The 22561-nt window shown below is 38.1% G+C and overlaps 1 protein-coding gene across 1 annotated transcript; it reads left to right on the forward strand.

Moving 5' to 3' along the window:
* Positions 1–1561: 1561 nt before the first annotated feature.
* Positions 1562–19037, forward strand: LOC120786369 (protein TMEPAI-like). The gene is made up of 4 exons (XM_040121803.1): positions 1562–1735; positions 5414–5651; positions 11689–11840; positions 17865–19037. The coding sequence occupies exons 1-4, from the start codon at positions 1562–1564 to the stop codon at positions 18300–18302; spliced, it is 1002 nt and encodes a 333-aa protein (XP_039977737.1). The 3' UTR covers positions 18303–19037.
* The last annotated feature ends 3524 nt before the right edge of the window (positions 19038–22561 follow it).

The raw sequence follows: 22561 nt of genomic DNA on the forward strand, positions 1-22561 counted from the left end.
GCTAAGATGAGGTAGCTAAATGGGCTAGGCTGATTTTTTTGGTGGCTTGCCAATATGGGGTAGCTTCCAAATTAATTAATTAATTTATTTGATGATTTAAACATACAGATTAAAAACAGTTACAATCATTGAGGATTAAAAAACAAAAGCCTAAAGGCTTATTTCCTCCACATTTTTAACAATCTGCAAGACAAGAATAACATTGGACAAATGCATAAATCCAACAATTACAAACAATACTTACATACAATACTTGACGAGCCTACCATCTTTGAACCATCTTTTTAAGACTTGAAATGAAACAAGTAGTTAAACTACCTCCTGTCAGATTGCTGTGAGTGTTTGACAGGAGGTGTTTTAATCGATGAAAATTAATTGCAAGATGGCAAGGGCGCAGTTTTTTAAAATAACTCTTTAAGTAATAGATAACTTAATAAGGTTGACCCTTTTCTCTACTTTTAAAGTGATCCAACTCAACATGTGCAACGGGATGAAATTTTAGAATTATCCTTGCGAATTTGTTTAATGCTTTATGGAGTTTGTTTTTCAGAGTCTGCAATAGTCCTTCATACCAAGAGGTGGCAGCATAATCAAAGTGACCTTGAACCAGTGTTCCTGCCAGCATATGTAGAGCTGATGAATATGACTCAAAAAATAACCCTTTGATTGGCTTAAGGTTGCCAATAATTGTGTTTTGTCTTTTTTATTATGTTTTGTTCAGTAACCTGGGAGATTTTACCAAAAAAATTGATTATCCAAATTCGGTTAATTTGCATTTCTTTCTGAAGATATTCGAAATTTCTTCACTTAAAATTCAGGGGTGCCAATAAGTTCAACCAGGACTGTACGTGTTGTGGAAATTCTTGCTGAAAATCAGCTTAATGGTCAGGTTTTAACTGGGCCCAGATGCCAAGACACAATGCCTCTTCATTCCCAGCATGTTTATTGTAAAGTCTGGCCTTGGCCAGCACTGATAACAAATAATGAGCTTCTGGGCAAGTAACATATAATGAATTAGGGAGGAAAATTCACAAGCTAATCTTTTTCACTTGCACTGTCAGCAAACTTAGATACATGAAAGTCACACAGTGTGAAAGATCATTGTTTAAACATAACATTAACATTATTTTCTTGAATAAATGTAAGTCACTTCCCCCTTTGATTAATTGTATAATCACACAATTAAATCACAAAATAATAACAAATGCTATTTTTGTACCTTAATGATGACCTACGCCAACTAAGATAATTCTCATCCAACAAATATATCTCAGTAGTGAAACCAAAAATAAAATGATCTAAAATCATGAAAAACAGGACTTTACAGGTATAAAATCTAAAACTTCATAACCATCTTAAGGATGGGGTCACGATAAAAATGTTCAATCTTTGCTGGTACCTTAGGGTAATAATGCAGAAGCTGTTTTTGCTATCTTTTGAGCAAGCGAATCTCGTGGTATTTACACTTGTGCCTCCTTCTCTGAAGGACCATTACTGAACAGGGGTGTCCAGTCAGGATCCTCCTCTTCTTTCTTGTAGGACTTTTACATATTGGCCAATAATGGTTGTGGTGATTCTGCAACTCTATCTGCGACCTTCACTGCTGAGTTGGTTACCAGAAGCACCTGGATTGGGGTTGTCCAGCGAGGTTTCCTCCAATTCCGCCCTTTGGAGTCCTTTACCACCGTCCAATCACCTGGTCATAGAGAGTGTAGTGGTCCCTGCAATGCGGTTGGTAAGGCCTCAATTATACACCCTTGCGGTGCATAGCTGTTCTTATTATAGTTCTTTCTAGTTAGCCTGGAGTCTGCTTGGAGGAGCAGTTGGTGCCCTTGTAGAGTAGTGGCTGCATGCAATGGCGCAACAAGTAAGAGGGTACAAGGACATCTGGACAGAGCCTCACACGCACCCTCTGATGACGAAATTTACGTCACACGGACCCTAGCAGATCCTCGTATTCTCGCGCATGCAAGTATAACACTAGTTTAAGGCTGCTTTAACCTGTGTGTGGAGATCTCAAATGAGGATAGGCCTGTTTTTGATTGTGCTATTTTCTCTTTCTACTGCTCCTCCACTCTGAGGGTGATAGGCACTATTTGTTCTCAAATCTATTCCGATTATCAGACATTTTCTCAATGGCATTATCTACAAAATGTGGGGCAATGTCACTTGTCAATATCCTAGGGATCCCCCACCTAGAAATGATTTCTCTCAACAGCACATTTGCCACAGCCGGAGCATCGGTTTTTACTGTTGAAACATTTCAGCACACTTAGAAAACATGTCAACAATCACCAAACAATACTTTATCCCCTCACAAATGATCAAAAGGAGCTTAGGGGGTGGGATGGCTGGACTGTTGAATTTGCAGGCCTCTGCCAGCATTGTTCCTGAGATACACCAAGCATTTTGAACAAAATTGTTGTGCATAATTTGATAAGCTGTGTGTGCACCAGTATCCGTTAGCTGTCACTACCACCCCCCCCTTTCCACACATGGTCATTCCCATGTGTCAACCTAGCAGGATAAGGAAACAAGCATCTAGGCAAAAAGGAGAAACAGGCATTATTAACATATATAGAGCCTTGCACACAGCTATTTCCTGTGGGAGGAGGATAGACTCTAAGAGATTAGACACCAGTGAGGCATGCACAATCTGTTTACCGTTGGATGTTAAAAAAAACTCTCATTCTCCACAATGTTCCAAAATCAATTACTACACCAAATGCATATTTGCTTTCTGTGTAAATGGTGACCCTTTTCCATTTCCCAATAATGCAGGCTCTCGTGAGAGCAAACAGCTCTGCTGCCTGTCCAGACAGATATCCTGGCCACTGGTTGGATTGGCCATAGCATATCCTACTTGATTTTCACCAGTTTGAGGTTCTTTCTTGCTAGAGCCTTCAACATACAAAATCACTATCTGCATTTAGCAGTAGATTTGCAGTGAGAACTGGGCGTAGTGCACAGACCTCTGAAATGGCCACCAGACAGTCATATGCCTAACTATCGGCTTCTGTAGGAGTGTGGCAGGGTTAAGCACATTGCATTGAGTTATGGTAACAATTGGGAGTGAATACAATGCATTGTGATAGTGCATCATTCTTGCAGGTGTCAGATGGCTGGTATTCTGCTCCAGATAATGGATGGAAAATTTATGAGGAACGAACAGCTTACGTTTTTGATAACCTACTAATCCCCTTGAGACTTGTGCATAATCAAGAATCCACTGCCTACAGTAGCCTGTAATGCCCCAAAATGCCATCATTTGTTTCTTGGTGATTGGTTTTGATATTTTTAGGAAAGTTTGTATTCTGTCATCTGAAAGTTTCTTTCCTTTTAGATAAATCCAATGTCCTAGGAAGATTACTTCCTGGTTTACCCAGCCTTGTGCTGCTCAATAAAGTAGAAGTGCCACTGTGTCAGTCTTGCAGTCCTGTTCACTATCTGAGCAGAGTAACAGATTATCAACATACTGCACCAGAGTACTACCATGTGGAGTTTCAGACCCTTCAAGATTTTTATGCAGCGCTGTTGAAAAGATTGCTGGACTTTCAGAAAAGCCCTGCAAAACGTGGGACCAAGTCCAGGAATTCATTTTAAATGTGCATGCAAACCAATATTGTGAATCTGGATGTAATGGAATGTTGAAAAATGCATTGGCCAAATCTATGTCTGTGAAATAATTTATCCTACTAGGTACTTCTGACAGGATTGTTTACAGATTCAGAACCAAAGGTACTCTTGCATGTACTCTCGCATTCACTGCTTTCAGATTAGCGGTCGCCTGGCCTGTCTGTGGGGCCTTTTTGACTGGAAAGATTACTGTGTGACAAGGTGAATCAGGACATGGAACAATTATTCCTTGTTAATCCTGATGTTACTCCCTCTATGGGAGCTTGCGTGGGTATTGGACTTTGCAATGTTTTCAATACGATTTAGGTGTGACAGTTAAAGGCATTGCACTTTTCATCAGGCCAACAGTATAATTATATTTGTAACTCTGGAAGCTCAAAGAAAATTAGAGCGCTAAGAAGGCTAAGATAGCAACAAGAGCAACTCTAAACTTCCTCACAGAGCTGAGCAGAGTATTAGATTTATTGTTATTTTTATTATTATTATTTTTATGATTAGTTATAGTAGTAGTATATTTATTAATTGGTGCTGCTATCATTGCTGCTTTAATTGTTAATAACATTATTGAACCTATACGTATCACTCTTATTATCATTATCATTATAACAACCAGTCTGACAGTGCTTAATTCCACGAGTATATACAGCTGTTCCTGGTCCCCCCCTTTCCCTCTCTCCCCCATTTCTCTCCTCTCAACCCAATTGGTTGAGGCAGCTGGCCACCCACTCTGAGTCCGGTTCTGTATGATGTTTTTTTCCTATGAAAAGGAATTTTGAATGGATAAAACTACCATTTTGACCATCAATCCACACTCGATAATCCATAATGACAAAATTAAAACATGTTTTAGAAATTTTTGCAAATTTATTAAAAATCTGACCTTCTGAAACCACTGTGTTTTGATAAAAGTTTAATCTTTTTTTGATTGATTGTTTTTCAAGAGAAAATCCCCCATATTTTCCTGTTACACCCTATTAAATGTGAGGATTTTATGCTTTCCTTTGTCATACATGACTGTAAACTGAATATCTTTAGGTTTTGAGCTGTTGGGGCAGACAAAACAAGGCATCCAAAGATGTTAAGTTTGACTCTGGAGAATAAAAATGGGGATTACTCCCAATTTTTTTGACCTTATATAGATAACAAGATCAAATGAAGAATCAAGAAAATAATCAGCAGATCCTTTGTCGTAGCCCTAGTGAACTTGTGTGGCCTGTATGGAAGCATCTGCATTTATCGTCATTTATCATTTAATTCGTCACCCCTCTGTATGTGTGAGTATATATATGTATATGTATATATATATATATATATATACATATACATATATATATACACACATAAATCTGTGTTACATATTCCATAAATTTTAGCGCAAATATCAGCTTATACCATATCAAAATTGTAGGTGGTGATCAATAGATGTGTGCTATATATTTTTCCATGTTTATCTGTTGAACAGCATAATAATAATATATATATATAAACTCCACTGCCTTTATAATTGGGCTTTCCACTTGATGCCGCGACTGTAGTGTGCTAGGTCAATGGAAGGTAACCTTTTTCTGATGATTGTGTGGGGATTTGGAGCCTCCTCTCTCTGATCGCCGTCCGCCATTGTCACCAGCGCCCTCCCTCCCCCATGGAATACCGATAGGAGGAGAGAGGAGGCGGGCTATAAATCAAAGCACATCCCAACACCTCACATACACCCCACACTCTGCTGCTCAATTTGAACGGGGTTAATGGGGGTAACAGTATGTTCTTTTTAATATAGTCCATCTACCACACGGAACTCCAGTGCCATGATGTAGGCTGTGTACTCGGGGTGGGCGCTGACAGGTTGCTGGACCGGTCGCTCCTCTCCGCCCATCAGCAGCCGACTGGTGGCTCAGCTCTCCGGCATCCCTGCCTTTTGCAAAACAGAACGGTCCCGGGAAGCTCCAGCAACACAAGGTCTAATGGTTTTTGCTCCTGCAACTGCACTAGATCCCAGAACCAGGGCATGGATATATGTAAGTCATCCTGTTGGGTTTTACGAACTAATCTGAGCAGCTAAAAGCATTTCCGGGCGAGGTTAAACGCCTCTGCGTAGGACAACGGGTGTAAATGCTGTTTATGGCAGATTGAAGAGCTAATGACTGCGCCAGGTTCTCACAGTATTTTATATTTTAGTGGATTTGTAAGCTGTTAACATGTCTTCGTATGGGTAAAGTGAAGTAATGCATTGTGGCTGTTAGGGGATGAACAGCAGCTAAGAAAAAGACAGTCCTCCTAATGAGATGGCTGAGAGACGGACCGTGAATTGCCGCTTGTTCTTTGTCCTGGTTGGCCTGTCTGTCTGTGTGGACAGGCCGATTGATGAGGCGTCCACCCTCCCCCACATCATCTGCTTTCCCCGGCAGACTGCTGTCAGACAGCCCGATCCCTGCAGCAGAAAGATGGTCGTGGTGATATTTAAATATACAGGAATTTGGAAATGTTATTTTTTATTTTTGTATATGTTTAAACATTATTATTGACTAAAACATCTAAAGTTACTCAAAAAATCAATAAGTCTTAAATAACACAAGTTTATTCTGACTTTTCTCTGGTCTAGAAATGATGGCAGGGGGCATTCCAGTAATATTCTAAAACCAGGAAGGCAAGGGGGCAGTCTTAATTGGCCAACCAGTGTGCTGCATGTGATGGTGCATGTGAAGTAAGGGCAGAAAACCCCAGTTAAATGGTATGGATGCTGTACAGGAGGCAGCAGGTATGACAATGTAGCTGTATCACGTGTGTCCTAACAGTTCTTGTTGAGGGTCAGATGGTGAACCAGAAACAGGTATGTAATAGCTGTAACAACACTCTAACCTGCTGTCTGCTAGAGTGTATGCAGCATATGCAACTATCATATCAGCCAAGCTTTAGTTGGATGACATTTTGTCACTTACTGGTTGGCAGTAGCATTTCCGTTTAGATTCAGTAATGCCAAACCATGTAAGAGGTAAGCGTGAATAGTAGTTCGACAAAAAAATCTCAAGGTCTACTTAGATTTTTCATAGGATATTGTTTTTGTTATCACTTCACCATAATCAGGTCATATAATAATTATCATGATAATCCCTGTTACACTCAATAACCATTTAACCCATTTAGTTTTCCCTCTATTTCATTTAAATTTAATTTTGAACATGTCTACCATAACTACACAATGTAAACACAAGCATATGTTACTCTTATGAATTCAGTATCATTTAGTGAACAACCAGACAGGGAAAAATGATAAAATACCAGTTGTAGCACTGCTGCACAGAGCTTTCAGTTGACCTCCTACGAAACTGTATCAGTGTAAGACTGGGTCTCAGCACCCATCTCTAATAGCGTCATATTGTGTCAGACTGTAGCAGGGATGTATAAAGAAGACTGGATTATGTGTTCCCGGATGCCCTATTCATTCCAAATGCTATGCAGTGAAAAGGGGTTTTCAGGCTTCCGTATAAACAATACAGGCCCAGTACTGTTCCTCCAGGTCTGTAAGGGCAGTACTCCTGCAAAATGCTACTGAGAATAGCCACAAAGTGACAATTTTTATTTTTCTGGCATGGCTCGCTTATGCATTTTCTCAATTTGCTAAGTGAAAGTGTGGACTAAATAAAATTATTAGTATTATTATATTATTTTGGGAGTTCGGTTGTTCATTGGCACACAGTGCTGGGTAGTTCCTGTATATTAACAGAGTGTGATTTGGGGCGAAACAAAGAATCAGAAATGATTTGGCCTGTATATTGCTGATACTGATCCATCATATATATGCCTGGATTGATCCTAATCAACCCAATGCTTACCTACACGCATTGCTTTGTCTTGATATCATGATCATAATAGACAGGCAGCTTAAGTTACCTCATTAGTGAAAGGGGTGTAGAGAAGGGCTGATGAGATGACTAAATCAAAAACACAAAAATAAACACACACCAGGTTTATTAGCAATGTACCAGATTCCTCATTACAACTGGCTGCTGTCCCGGCTTGCTCCTCCCTAGGGTCAAGGGTGAAAGGTGAAAGCCTGTCAGTCACTGGTAATGTGAGGCTTTGTCTCTTCTCCCTTGCGTCTGTTTTTTCACACAGCAGGTATCTTAACATGTGCACATATTCTCCAGTTTTCTTTGTTTTAGTGTTTCTGCTCAAACCTGAAATAAATACAATTTAACCAAACATGTATCTCTCATTTAGAAATAGGTACCATCAATAAAAGAATACAAGCTACTCATTAATCTGACACTTTAGGAGCAATATTTACAAAGTTTTTGTCGTGGTACTAATGTATCTGCTTCAAACCCCTTCAGTTTTTTCACATTGTGTTATGCTGCAGCCTAATGCTAAAACCGTTTAAATAAATTTTTTCCTCATCAATCTACATACAATACCCCATAATGACAAAGCGAAAACAGGGTTATCGAAATTTTCTCAAATTATTTTAAAATGAGAAACTGAAATATCACATTGACATAAGTATCCAGACCCTTTACTCGATACTTAGTTGAAACACCTTTGGCAGCAACTACAGCCTTGAGTTTTCTTGGGTATAATGCAACAAGCTTGCACACCAGGATTTCGGGATTTTCTGTCAGTCTTTTCTGCAGATCCTCAAACTCTGTCGGGTTGGATGGGGACCATCCGTGGACAGCCATTTTCAGGTCTCTCCAGAAATGTTGGATTTGGTTCAAGTCAGGGCTCTGGCAGTGCCACTCAAGGGTTGAGTGGCATTGGGTTGTCTCTTTTTCAGTTTTTTAAAATTCTGTTTTTGCTTTGTCATTATCAGGTATTAAGTGTAGATTGATGAGGGAAAAAATGAATATAAGCAATTTTAGCATAAGGTTAAAACATAACAAAAGCTAGCTGTGACTTACCTTCAGATTGCATTTTTACACAAAGCAAGGACTTTGAGTTTTGCACAAATTTCTTACAGGAGGAATAATTAGGATTGTATAATACAGACTTAAAAGAATATGAAACCAATCTTTTTCCCATCCTTGTAAAGTTTTAATTTAGATAGCCCAAAATCACCAATAACAAATTTGCTTCAATGTCCACATATAACACCTTCTATCCTTAGAGCCACAATTCAGATAAGGAAAACAAAATCACAAAATCCTGTTTGTCAAAAAGAGCCATGCATGTCTACAGCTACAGCAGTATTATACTAACAGTAAAATAATTTTCTGTCAGCAGCATTTTAAAGGCAATGTGCTATTGAATTCATATTTTCCTTCTCACCGCATCCACGTTTTCATTTAGTCTGTTTTCTGGCTTTTTCCATAACAGTCAATCATATCTCAGATCAAACAATGATGGCAATCAATTTAGAAAAGATAACACAAGGTATACAGTATAAAAACAGACTTAATTAAAACAACATTTTTTTAAAATCAGTTGGTTTAGTTGAAGTGAGATTTTACCACTATGTGGTGCCCCTTTCTGTTAAATGAGACAGACTTGTCAGTCTTCAGAGTGACCTCTCCTATATAAAGAGTTGGTGCATGTTATGATAGATATATTCTAGTCTAAATGTATGAACAGAGAGTTCATACATTAACTGAAGTTGATAGTGCGGTTGAGACCTGGTACTGTATGGTCAATAAGTACCATAGAATAATGTAACTCTGTAGAAATCCCCACACATTGTTTTTGTCCTCTATCTGCTTTCCAACCTAGCTATCTTTCCCACGTCTTCTACTAATGATAGACCAGCAGCTGCCTACACAACCACATAATGATTAATACACACATTAATACCACATAATACTTATTCAGGAGCTTCAGTTAATGTTCACATCAAACATCAGAATGGGTAAAAATATGATCTCATTGACTTGACCTTGGCATGATTTTTGATACCAGACAGACTAGTTTGAGTCTTTCTGAAACTCTGATTTTTTTACGCACAACATTCTTAAGAGTTTACTCTTGAATTTTTAGAATGGTGCCAAAAACAAAAAACATCCAGTGAGCGACTGGTTGATGGGAGAGGTCAGGGGAAAATGGACTGTTTGGAGCTGACAGAAAGGCTATGGTAACTTGGATAACCACTGGTGAGCAGAAAAGCATCTAAGAATGCACAACACCTCCAACCCGGAAGTGGATGGGCTACAACAGTAGAAGACCACGTCAATTTCCTCTCCTGTCAGCCAAGAACAGAAATCTGAGGTTGCAGTGGGCATAGGCTCACCAAAACTGGACAGTTGAAGACTGGAAAAATGTACCCTGCTCTGCTGAATCTGCTGAGGCACGCCAATAGTGGGTTGGAATTTGGTGTCAACAGCATGATGATTCCATGGACCCAACCTTCCTTTGGTTCGACAGTTCAGGCTGCTGGTGGTGGTGTAATGTTGTTGGGAATGTTATGCTGCTATAGGCCTAGTCTGCGGGGACTTCCCATGATGCACCGAGCCTCTCTCTCCTCCTCTTCTCTTTTCTGTACACATTGATATCTCATTACTCTATGTTACTAACTTGGCTTCTTCTCACTCCTGTACTTTTGTGCTTTCCCGGTTCTCTCTTTTCTCCCCCTGTTGTTTTCTGCTGGTATTTCTACCTTCAGAGCCGCAGAGTCTGAATCTATGATTGCAAGCTACCTACTACCCCCATGATCCTGCTCAGCACCCACTGCTGCAATCATTATTATTATTATTATTATTATTATTATTATTATTACTACATCTCTATGTGGATTGTGCTATGTTATCTTTTCTACTGCTCCCTCTCTCTCTCTCAATTTATCGCTCTCTCTCTCGCCATCTCTCTTTCTCTCTCAACCCAATCGCTCGAGGCAGATGGCTACCCATCTAGAGCCCGGTTCTGCTCAAGGTTTCTTGCTGTTAAAAGGGAGTTTTTCCTTGCCACTGTTGTCAAGTGCTTGCTCATGGGGGAATCTGGGGCTCTGTAAATATTACTGAGAAGAGTACAGTCTAGACCTCCTCTATATGAAAAGTGCCCTGAGATAACCTCTGTTATAATTTGGCGCTACATAAATGAAATTGACTTGACTTTTCTTGGCAAACTTTTGGCCCCTTAATAGCTACTTCCAGCATGATAATACTCCATGTCACAAAGCAAAAGTAATCTCAAACTGGTTTCATGAACATGACAGTAAGTTCGGTGTACTTCAGTGGCCTCCCCAGTCACATCTGAATCCAATACAACACTGTTGGGGTGGGGATAAAACAATTGTGCAGCTGACAAATCTGCAGCAATGATGTGATGCAATCATGTCAGCATGGACCAGAATCTAAAGGAATGTTTTCCAACATCTTCATGCCATGAAGAACTGAGGCTGTTTTGAGAAAAAAGGGAGGTCCTACCCAGTATTCGTATTGTGTTCCTAAAAAAGTGCTTAGTGAGTGCTTAGAGTATAAAAATAAATTTGTCAACCTAATGGAGACACAATTTCTTGTAGCTTATCAGCCCACATATGCATAAATCTGAGAGAAGCTTCAACCTGCAGATAATATTGAGTATTGGTCGGGCTGTAATTTGTAGTGTGAAAATCTGGAGAAACACAGGTCTGGTTTTTAAGGAAGACCAAAATGGTAATCACGGCTTGCTTATTTTTTCCCGTAACATACCAAACAAAACAAAAAAACAAAAAAATCAGACAGAATGACAGCATCTTTGTATAAAACACGATGTTTTATATTTCATTGGAATTTGGGTCATAGCTAATATATCTGGTCTGGTCTGCTTCTTAGCCCCCGCAAACTCAGCTAAACAGTAGCCTCAGTTATACAACACAGTGCATTTGTGGGTCATGGGTCATCCAGCTCACCTCTACCAGGAATACTATTTGAACTGAATGGTTGGGCTGTTGGTATTGGTATATATGTGTGTAAGATTTTGTCACAAGATTACTTGATACATACAGGTCTTTAACTTTGTCTTAAAAAATCTAAAATGAAACAGTGATCAGCTACGCCAAATGTTGACTGTGTGATGGAGCATCTAGTAATATGTGCAACCTGTTTTTCAAATGTCCTCTGTATGTTTATTTCCATCTCTGTATGTATGCAGCTGAACTGGAGTTTGTTCAGATAATAATAATCCTCCTGGTGATGACCCTCATGATAGTTGTGATCATCTGCCTACTCAGCCACTATTGGCTGCCAGCCGTGGCCTTCCTCAGCAGAATCAGCCACACCCAGAGAGACCAGGCCACACAACTGGTAGGTGATATTACTACCACACCAAGAGAAGTTGTGATTATCTAGAGATTGATCCACTTCTTAGTTTATCCATTAACAAGAAAACAGACACCAAAATCAAAAATGAGAACGGCCCTCGTAAATGAGTGGATTTTGGGCTCCATATTAATAGTTTAAGTATTTAGACTGGAAATTTTCATTTGATAAGACAGTGTTTTGTGGTTTCCCATGTTGCTGGCAAATGCAGTAGATACAGATAGGTACATAAGTATTTGGACAGTTACACAGTTTTAGTAATTTTGCCTCTGTACACTACCACAATGGATCTGAAACGAAGCCATCAAGATGTGATTGAAGCTTAGACTTTTCTTATCTGTTATTAGCACTGCAGCTAAAACAACTGAAATGAATGACCACTAAAACTGGGATTTGAAGTTATATGTTAAATAAGCAAATGGACATTATAGCTCAAACTATATTGAATTTTTTAGGCCAGCACAAATTTCAATATTATACAGTTTTAAAAAATTGTATAACAATAAAAAAACCACTGTTCATTTTTGATCCATGCTTGATAAGGATCCCTTCAATTTCTTCAAGAGTTTTTAAAGAACTGTGGTAAAGATATGCATGTAGAGAGTGACACATTTTTCAGTGTGACAAGTATCTTGTCATTGCTCTTTGGCAGACAAACTGTAACGGAGACACTGTTTTGAAATGAGCTCAAACATACTGTGCACCATTTTGTTGTCATATTTTTATCTAATTTCTTGTCAGTTTTCAGCTGGTATAAACGCTGATACTGCTGACAATGCAGGCTTTACTTGAAATCCACGGGAGCTAATCAAGCTTTCTGTCATTGCTCCTCTCATTCCCAGTGGTGTCACACACTCAACTGAATGGTCGGTTCAGCCGCAGTACGGTCATCTATTTCTGTCAGCAACCGTGCGCAGAACTTGATTTGTTTCAGTTCATTTAGGTTAACAAATAGATGGAGACAGAAACAAAACCAAAATACTTTAGAGATGAGGGTTATCATATATTGTTCATCCCAGTCTCAACAAAAAGAGTTGCTTTTGCAGCAGCATGGCACTCTCCCCTACTCAGTCCCTGATATCTGCCTTCTGGCAGGCTCATATTTGGTCAGACTCAACCTTTTGAAATTGACAACAAATCAAAAAAAACAAACAAATGATATGTGATTGTGAAAATGTGGTACATCAGAGTCTAGGCTTTTAATAATTGAATCACTGATTCACCAGTAATGTCCATTCATTCTTTTTGTGTATGTAATGAAGGAAATATATGAAATACTCTCTGCCTGGGGTCCACACAGTTTACATGGTGAAAATACAACCATACAGATTTACACTGCTCATCATAATACATTAAGATTAATACATCACAATGCACATCTGCTATATATTAAATAATAACAATTGACACAATTTAAATAGCATAAACACAAGGAAAATAGAGAGGCTCCAGCTGAATCTATCATTACCTAACAGATAAATATCATAATTAACACTACATGCCCATGGAACTCTTACACACCAAAGAACATATATTAACAACTAAAATTTCTTCTTAAGTAATACACTTTTAGCATTTTTTAAAAAACATACATATTATTTTGCTGTGTAATATAATTTGGGAGTGAATTCCATTCCTTGTACGTTAAACTGATTTGGTTTAGGATTTTGGCAAAGTAAAACAACTTCCTTTAGCGTGCCTTATTGAATAATTGTGTGTACTTGAACTTCAGGATAGTTTTTAAGCAATCAATTTTTCACTTCAAACCAAGAGAGACATTCATGCATTTTACTAACACTTGTTCTCAACCCACAAGAAAGTGCTACATGTGCCACCCTATTCTGGACCAGTTGCAATTCTCATATATTACCTAATGAAGTATTGGACCAAACTGCTGAGCATTAACCCAGGTGAGACAAACCCAAAGCTTGAATTTTGTGTTTGATAGTTTGTCATACAATATATTTTGCACATCTCGTAATTACAGACAAAATATTTCCCATTTTAGTTACCACTTTAAGTATGTGTTTGTCCCATGATAATTTATTATCTATGATAACTCCCTTACCCCTGTTTTATTAATGTGTTATTTATACTAAGATCATTATTTGATTTAAAACATAAAGAATAACTTTTTCCTATTGCAACCCTGGTTGTTTTAGACATATTCAAAATAAGTTTATTACTCTTGATCCAATCTACAACAAACTTCAACTCCTGATCTAGATTTGTATTTAAATCACTAATTGTTGCGTCTGCTAAATCTATTGTGTAGTCATCAGCTTACATTCAGATACTAGTGGATTTTAGATAATTAGAAAAAAAAATGTGTATAGCAGTGGCATAAGACAACTTCCATGAGGCACTCAATGTTATACATGTTTAACATCTGAATAACGTCTATTAAAATACAGCATCTGCATTGTATCACTCGGATAACCATTTATCCATTATAATACAGACTAAGAAAAACCATAATATTTGAACTTTTTCATCATTAACTCATGATCAGTGATGTCAAAAGCTAATGAATAATTAAGCAAACTACTTCTTCTCTTCACCGTGTAGAAACATCTCAAAGATGATTAAGAGAAAGGGAAGCCCCCATGATCTAGATTTCAAGTTTCATAGCAAAGGGTGTCAATACCAATGTCAATGTGATATTTCAGTTTTGCAAAAAAATTCTAAAATTCTTCTTTCGCTTTGTCATTATCGACTATTGGGTGTAGATTGATGAGGGAAAAAAATGAATTTAAACGATTTTAGCATAAGGCTGCAACTTAACAAAATGTAAAAAAAATGAAGGGGTCTGAATACTTTCCGAATGCAATGTACACATAATGCCAAAACATTATGACCACCCCTACCTAATATACTGTTGGTGCTTTGCATGTCAGCAAAACAGCTCAGACCCACTGAGGCATGGACTCTACAAGACCTCTAAAGGTGCCTGTGGTATCTGGCACCAAGATGATAGCAGCAGATACTTTAAGTCCCGAAAAGTTTCTGTTTCCTTGTCTATCCCTCCTCAGACCACTTTCCAGAGCACCCCACGAGCCTTGCTGTTTCAGAGAAGCTCTGACCCAGTCATCTGGCTATAATAATAATTTGGCCCTTGTCAAAGTGGTTCAGGTCTTTATCGCTGCACATTTCTCCCACATCCAACATGTTGACTACGAGAAGCAACTGTTTGCGTACTGTCTAATATATCCCAGAGCTTGACATGCACCTTTATTACAACATAATATTTATTCACTTCATTTATGAGTGGTCATGATGTTCAATCAGAGACATCACCAAATGTCAAGTTAAAACTTTAAAATGGCTCACTTAGATGAGACATTCAAGTTTTAAAATCCTTTGTAATTATTCCATATAGAAAATGCAAAGTAGCGAAGGCAGTATGTCCAAGTTCAGTATTTACCCAAGGGGTGACTAGAGTTAAACAGACCTGAGATCTGCTCTGGTGAGTACTGGTTTTAAATTAGAGAAGGGGAGTTATATACTGAGCAGAAGCTCAGCTTTTGTAGGAGACCTTTCTAAATAAACATGATAGAGTTCCTTTCTTGTTGCTAGTGAGGACCAGCCTACTTTTCCATATAATACAGTGATGAGTACAATATTTATTACCTATGAGTAAACAAAATCCACATTTATAAACTGCATCAAGTTTTTTAAGATGGAGCAAGCAACATATAGGAGATCTCCGTAGCCAAACACAGAACTGATGGTTGCCTGTACAACCATCTTTCTGTCCTCAACACACAAACGTGCTTTATTGTGATATTAGAGAACCCATTTATATCTTTAGTTTCTGTGCCAGTTACTCCACGTGTAAAAGTCAGAGTGCTTTTGAGGATAGAAGCAAGGAGATATGAACTGGAATAATGGTTCATTGAGAATAACAATAAACTTTGGATCCTGCAGAGTTGTCTGAAAAACATTAAAGGCAGACTTTAATCTTGAGTTGATGAGGAGCCAAATGGTTACAAGATTGTGTCATTTGCATAAAAATGAATATTCTAAGTCTGTGTTGGAATGAAAATATTGTTCAGCACGGCACAGACCCTTGTGGTACTCCCTTCTTCATCCCAAGGGAGGTTGTTTTGAAACCATCAGTACAGTTCGCCTGTGTTCTATCAGACAAATTTGAATGAATGACTGCTATGTTATAGTCTAGATCAGTGGTTCCCAAAGGGGGGGGTTGGGAACCCTTTGGGAGTAGGGGACCCCTTTGGGGTTTGTGAGATGATTTCCAGAAATCAAATGAAATTTAAAAATGATTCAAAATAGCATATTTTAGACAGAATTGTTACAAAAGATAAAAATTTATAGTTAAATTTCAAATAAAACCTTGCAAATAAAAAAATATGTTGTAGAGCCTTCTGATTTTCTTTGTCTCAATGAAAGCACCACAGGAAAGATTGCGGCATGTGCACATAGGTAATTTTTTTGTGATCTAGCTCAATTCAAAATCTTAGGCTTTAAGCCTAGAATATTATTGTCCTCAGAGTGAAATGTTGGTTAATAACTGACCAAAAACAAAGCAGAGAGGCCAGTGGAGGAAAGCGGAGAAGCACCATCATCAGAAAGGCCATTGACCTCTTCTATGGGAGGAGAATGCCCCGCGTGTCAGCAGGACATCCATTTGCAGTCGTGCCAGACTTCCTCCAATGTCGAAAATATTGAGAGGAATTTATCCAGTACGGATTCACGTGTCATCATCAACTAAGTACAACATCCCCAATGTGTAGTGTGCACCGAGGTGGTTGCACATGAAAGCCTAAAGTCTGTAAAAATGTTATGACACTTGAAAACTAAGTAGCCCTCTGTTGCTGCTAAACCAGTACATTTTTTTCCGCTGAGTGGAAATTGGTAGGACTGATACGTTTTCTGAGCTGGGCATATTCAAGGAGGAATTCACTGTTACCGCAGTGAAGAAGTCTATCACTTCCCACCTTCGAGCCCTCCTGGAACACTTTAACAAGTATTTCCCAGAGGAAACAGCTCCGGAACAATATGACTGGATAACATCACCATTCGCTGTAACAAGGGCAAATCATTTGACATCCAAGCTGGAGGACGTTTTGTTTTAACTTTCAAGTGACCGAACCTTAAAGATAACGTTTAATTCCATGACGCTGGCTGAGTTCTGGATTACAGTTGAGAGGGAATAGCCACAGCTATCCAAGGCTGCTATGGATGTACTAATGCTGTCTGGCTCTATCTACTTATGTGAAAATACTTTCTTGGCACTGACGTAAATGTGGAGGATGATCTCTGAATGGCCCTCTCTAAAATTAACCCCAGAATGTACTTGCTGTTCTCCAAGCATTGAGCCTAATCATCCCGTTAGTAAGTGAGTAAAATTTTAAAAAATGTAAGTTTCCACATGATTCCACATCATTCACACAGTAAACAGCACTGGATTCCACTAGAATCATTAGGAGGACGAATAGCTATTTCTAGGAATGTTCATTGATTTGTTATGTAGTGGTTATAATGACTTGAAAATGGGAGAAAGAGAGAGATTTTTGAGTGATTTATGAATGAGCTGGGAGCATAAACAAATCAGAGTGAGAACGAGAGCGAAGGAGTGGCAATTGAGAAAACAAAAGATTGAAGAAGAGACACACAGCTTAATTTACTAATAGTTTGATCATGGTCACATACTAAAGCAGTATTGCACAATGGTAAAGACAATGACTTTGTATGTTGTTTCCTCGTATGTTAGAAGCGTTTGTCAAACATTCCCCTTGTTTTTTTTTGATGTGTTACCAGACTAATTTGCTAAATTTTCACAGTTCTTAACATGGGCTCAAAACACTTAAAAGACTTGTAAGTCCTGAGTTTTGATTCATCAGTCCTTGGAACTATTTTGTAAAAAAAAAAAAAGGGCTGCTATACCGCTATAGTCTTAGAATCTAAGGACCACTTGTTGTCACCTACTCTAGCTACCTGTGTCTGGTGAATTAAATGGGTTCCTTTGCTCTGTTTGTTTGTGTTCAGGTGGTGCATGGTCATCTAAACAGCAACCTGCCACCCTTAATGCAGCAGCAGCAGCTGTGTCACTTCCAGCCTACCTACCCTTACCTGCAGCAGGAAATCATCAACCTCCCCCCCTTAATCTGCCTGTCAGACGGGGAGGAGCTATTGCCCTACAAAGGTCCCTGCAGTTTACAGCTCCGACACCCAGAGCAGCAGCTGGAGCTGAGCCAAGCAGCGGTGCGCGCTCCGCCAAACCGGACCGTCTTTGATAGTGACCTCATAGATATTTATACACACATGGGGAACTACCCCAGCTCCACAGCCTGTTACAGCCAGTACAGCAATAATGTGCCACCTACAGACAATATGTCAGGACATGAAACTTCTCAGGCAGTGTTCCATGCTGGCAGCAGTGGTCCAGACAGCACAACAAAGGCTTCCACTGACTTAAACAGCTGATAGAAGAAAGAAGCATTAGAGAAGAAAGAGGGGAGCTGAGTTTTATTCTCCACATTTCTTCAGTCACCTGAGGGGAGGGCAGTCTGTCTACCTTAGCTGTACTCCCTCAGTTAACATGAACTAACTTCAAGAGCTTGTTAGTTTTTATTAGGAAATTAAATCTCTGCTTTGGTTGTCTATTTTTGTATGCTTTACATTTCTGTATGCTGGCACTGTGGACATTCCAACTCTGTTGTAAAGAGGACTGAGCCCAGTCATAAAAGTAATGATTTTCTGTTTTGATGTTACAGGCCTATGGACAAACCCCTCTTAAATTCAGAAATTTGCACTGAAATTATTCACTGGGACGTACTGTGGTATGTAATCTGCTTGTGTTATATTTATTTTTGAGTAAAGGAGCTCTTAAGGTATATATTATTAGGAATATTACTTGTTTTGTTGTCTGTGACAGAACACTGCTCCAGTCTGAAGGATGCACATTACAGGTAAGACTAGGAGCCTTTTTTGTGTTTCTGTTTGACATTGCTGAGAAAATGGTCCATCCAGCCTTTATATGGATGTCACCACCTTGAGCACTTTTAGCTTCTGATTGAAGAAAAGACAGAATTGTGGGAAAGTTAGTGTCCCTCTTTAAGTAATGCATAACAATACTAATTTGTCTTTCTCAGTGCCATTGTTTTCCAACTGCATTGATCGAATTTATGCTTATACTGAACCTCTGAATTCAAAAGTACTCTTGTTGAGTACATTTTAATTCAGATAGTAGTTTACGTCTAAATATAAAAATAATTGAAATTAAATGAGATTATGCCTTATATTGACTTTAAACAAGCAAAGTTTGAAAGTAAAACAATTTTAGAGAATGGACTAAAACTAGAGCTGCAACAATTATGAGTGAGATTTTTTTTCATTGATCTTTTCATTTGTTTTTGAAATTAGTTGTTTAGTCTGTTCTGGTCCCAAATTCCAAAGATATTCAGTTACAATAACATAAAACAGAAAAAGGCAGCAAATCCTTTCTCTTGAGAAACTGAAACCAAGCAAATGATTGTCATTTTGCTTAATAAATGACTAATTACTAACAAATTAACTAATATTTTCAGCACAACTGCTGTTAGTTTAACAGCAATTAGAGATATCTGTACAGTTCTGCAGTTTAAGCTTTTTGCCAGGATACAGTTTTGCACTTCTGACCACTTCTAAAACTTGCCACTGTGTAGCTGTGGTACTAAACTATGAGGCACTTTAAGATTCAGTTTCAGCTTCAAAAATAGGAAGGATTTTAAATTAAGAGGTTTAGTATGAGCAGAACTGTTCTCACATGAAACCCTCCAGCCACACACCAGAGCACATGAAATACCTGATAAGCTTTTCCTAAGTGACTTAAACAGCATTTAAAAACTGGCACCACATTAACATTCATTAGAAATATTTAATATATTAGCTAGGACCTGTTCCAACAAAAAAGTTTTTTTTCTAAAATAACCTTTTCAAGTGTTTATTATTCTGTTCCACATCTACATGTTTTCCTTAAACATAGTTCATCAAAATTATATTATATTATATTATATTATATTATATTATATTATATTATATTATATTATATTATATTATATTATATTATATTATATTATATTATATTATATTATATTATATTATATTATATAAAACACTAACTTTGAGCAGAATTTGAATTCGATCCACAGTCCAGAGTTTGCTGTAACGGCTTGGGACCAGATTCTCCATGTTTCTGCTTTCTTTTGTCACTCATTCAGAGAAGGCAGGTTACATGTTGTTCTTACTGCTTCTGCTACATGCTGCTGCTTTCATGTGTTCAAACTGTTACTTAGGACAAATGTCTGAAGTATATTTGTGTTCTGTCTTTATTTTTTACTTTAAACAAGCTTTTTTATTTTGCTAATTTCCAGTTTACAGTTTTTCTGACTTGTTTACAGGTGAGTTTGAATGTTACATGAATATGAGCTAACTTCATGCCTGATGGTGACAGTGCATCTGCCAGATGAAACCACTTGCACTTAAAAAGACCCCACCTCTGTTGTGCCTCATTTCCAATGGTGCTTTTTCAGCAGTCTGACTCTTGAGTCTTGATCTGTACAGTACTGTATATAGCTTAATATATTTTACACATGTTCTGCCCAGTGGGAAAAAACCCCACAGAGAACATTGTTAATATTGTAAATATGTTAACATTGAAACAAAGTGAATGCATCAGGAAGGCGATCCTTGTAAGAATGTGTTCTGTCTTTTTTTTTCGAGGAAACAGAAAATATGTAATTTTACAGGCATGACCTGGATCGACAGCACATTTAGCATTTCCAACGTTGTTTCACAAGCCATCCCAGTTTATCAGGAAAACTACACTAATAGCTTGTTTTGAGGACTTTGTATATTCCCTGTAGAAATATGATAGAATAATATTACTAAACTTAAAATGCTAATATCACTTAAACATTGACAGTGATGTCCCACAATGCATTGCATATTGCAAAGCCGATGATAAAAAAAAATCAAATCTTCAATTCTTTTGACCATTTCAAAGCACAATGATGAAAATTTAAAGAAAAACATCAAAGGTTTTAAAAAACATGTTTTACCTCACAATTTCCTGCCAAAACAATACATGTAAAGATCCCTTACGTTTGGTATTTTGTTAGACTACACATTTCTAACGGTACAATACAGTGCATTGCATTATTGGAAATGTAGGATGCATTATTTTTGATGAAAATCAGGGACTAAAGGTCAGGATATCTCAGAATCTCCTGCTCAGATTTCAACACTCTGTTTTCAGTCTTTCTCAAATGATTTCTCCCCAGTTAATGTATACACAATACAAGATCATTGGAATATTTATTTAAACATTTATATATTTATTTCTTTTCAGTTTTTTTTTTTTTTTTTAAAGGACCAGTGTTTAGGATTTAGTGGTATCTAGTGATGAGGTTGCAGATTGCAACCAACTGAACACCCCTCCCCTCACCCCTCCCTTTCATTAGGGAGCAATTAAGGACAACATATGTTGCCCCTCAGGTAATGTAAAAAACATAAAAAGCCCTTTCCGGAGCCAGAATTTGGTTAGTCCGTTCTGGGCTACTTTAGAAACATTGCAGTGCAACATGGCGGCCTCCATGGAAGAGGACCAGCTCCCCATGAAGGGCTCGTTCTAGTCTAACGAAAAAACAAAAATTCGTAGTTTTAGGTGATTATACATTAATGAATACATAATTATGAATATTATATTCCATTTCTGCCGTTAGATCCCTCTAAATCGTACAAACTGGTCCTTTAAGTATAATCACAGGTGGATTCACATCAGTTTACTTACATACAACAAATAAACATGTGGAGGGATTGTATTACATCATCCTCTGACCATAATGCTTAATATTTCCTTTACCCATACCTCAACCCATACCCCCCCCTTGAACCCTTGGTAGCAGTTATTCACCAGAACATTGTTGTAACATAACAGAATAAATAAATATGGAATAATTATCCCAGATGATTCCGACTCAACCAGTTAAGGCAGACGGCCACCCACCACGAGCCGGGTTTTGTTCAAGGTTTCTTCCTTTTAAAAGTGAGTTTTTCCATGCCACTGTTGCCAAGTGCTTGCTCATGGGGGAATGTTAGGTCTCTGTAAGTATAATTATAAAGAGTACTGTCTAGACCTGCTCTATATGAAATGTGACCTGAGATAATTTATGTTATGATTTGGCATTATATAAATTCAATTCAATTGAATTGAATAGATGTATTAAAAACTGTATTAAAAATTAAATAAAGAGTACAGTGGAGGTATTCAGTATAAAATATGCAAGAATCTTATATAAAGTTATGCTCCAACCAGTCACATTGATATGGAACGGCTAGTAAGCAGTCTGACAGCCTGTTGGAGGAATTTGTTTAACAGTGTTGTGGTTCTAGCTCTAATACTACAGAATCTCCTGCCTGAACCTCCTGCCTGATTCAGAGATTGAAGAATTTGTGAAGTTGGTGTGAGTGGTCCCTGAAAATGTTTAGTGCCCTGTGAAGGCACGGCTCTTGTGAAGCAACTGAATAGAGGGAAGGGAGACTCCAATGATCTTCCTATCTCCCCCTGACTAATCTCTCCAGGGCTTTAGTGAGACTGTTATTGCAGTTGGAGTACCACATGGTGATGCAATATGTCAACACACTCTCAACTGTACCCCTGTTAAAGGTTGTGAGAATGTTAGGAGGGAGTGTTGTTTGCTTCA

Source organism: Xiphias gladius, chromosome 24, assembly GCF_016859285.1.
Source record: "Xiphias gladius isolate SHS-SW01 ecotype Sanya breed wild chromosome 24, ASM1685928v1, whole genome shotgun sequence".
NCBI classification, from domain to species: Eukaryota; Metazoa; Chordata; class Actinopteri; order Istiophoriformes; family Xiphiidae; genus Xiphias; species Xiphias gladius.

Bases quoted from the DNA above. Each gene is read 5' to 3' on its own strand.
- LOC120786369 (XM_040121803.1), top strand. From the start codon at position 1,562: ATGGTTGTGGTGATTCTGCAACTCTATCTGCGACCTTCACTGCTGAGT. The intron at 1,736-5,413 runs GTAAGGCCTCAA...TTTTTAATATAG, and splicing joins TGGTCCCTGCAATGCGGTTG to TCCATCTACCACACGGAACT. The intron at 5,652-11,688 runs GTAAGTCATCCT...GTATGTATGCAG, and splicing joins GAACCAGGGCATGGATATAT to CTGAACTGGAGTTTGTTCAG.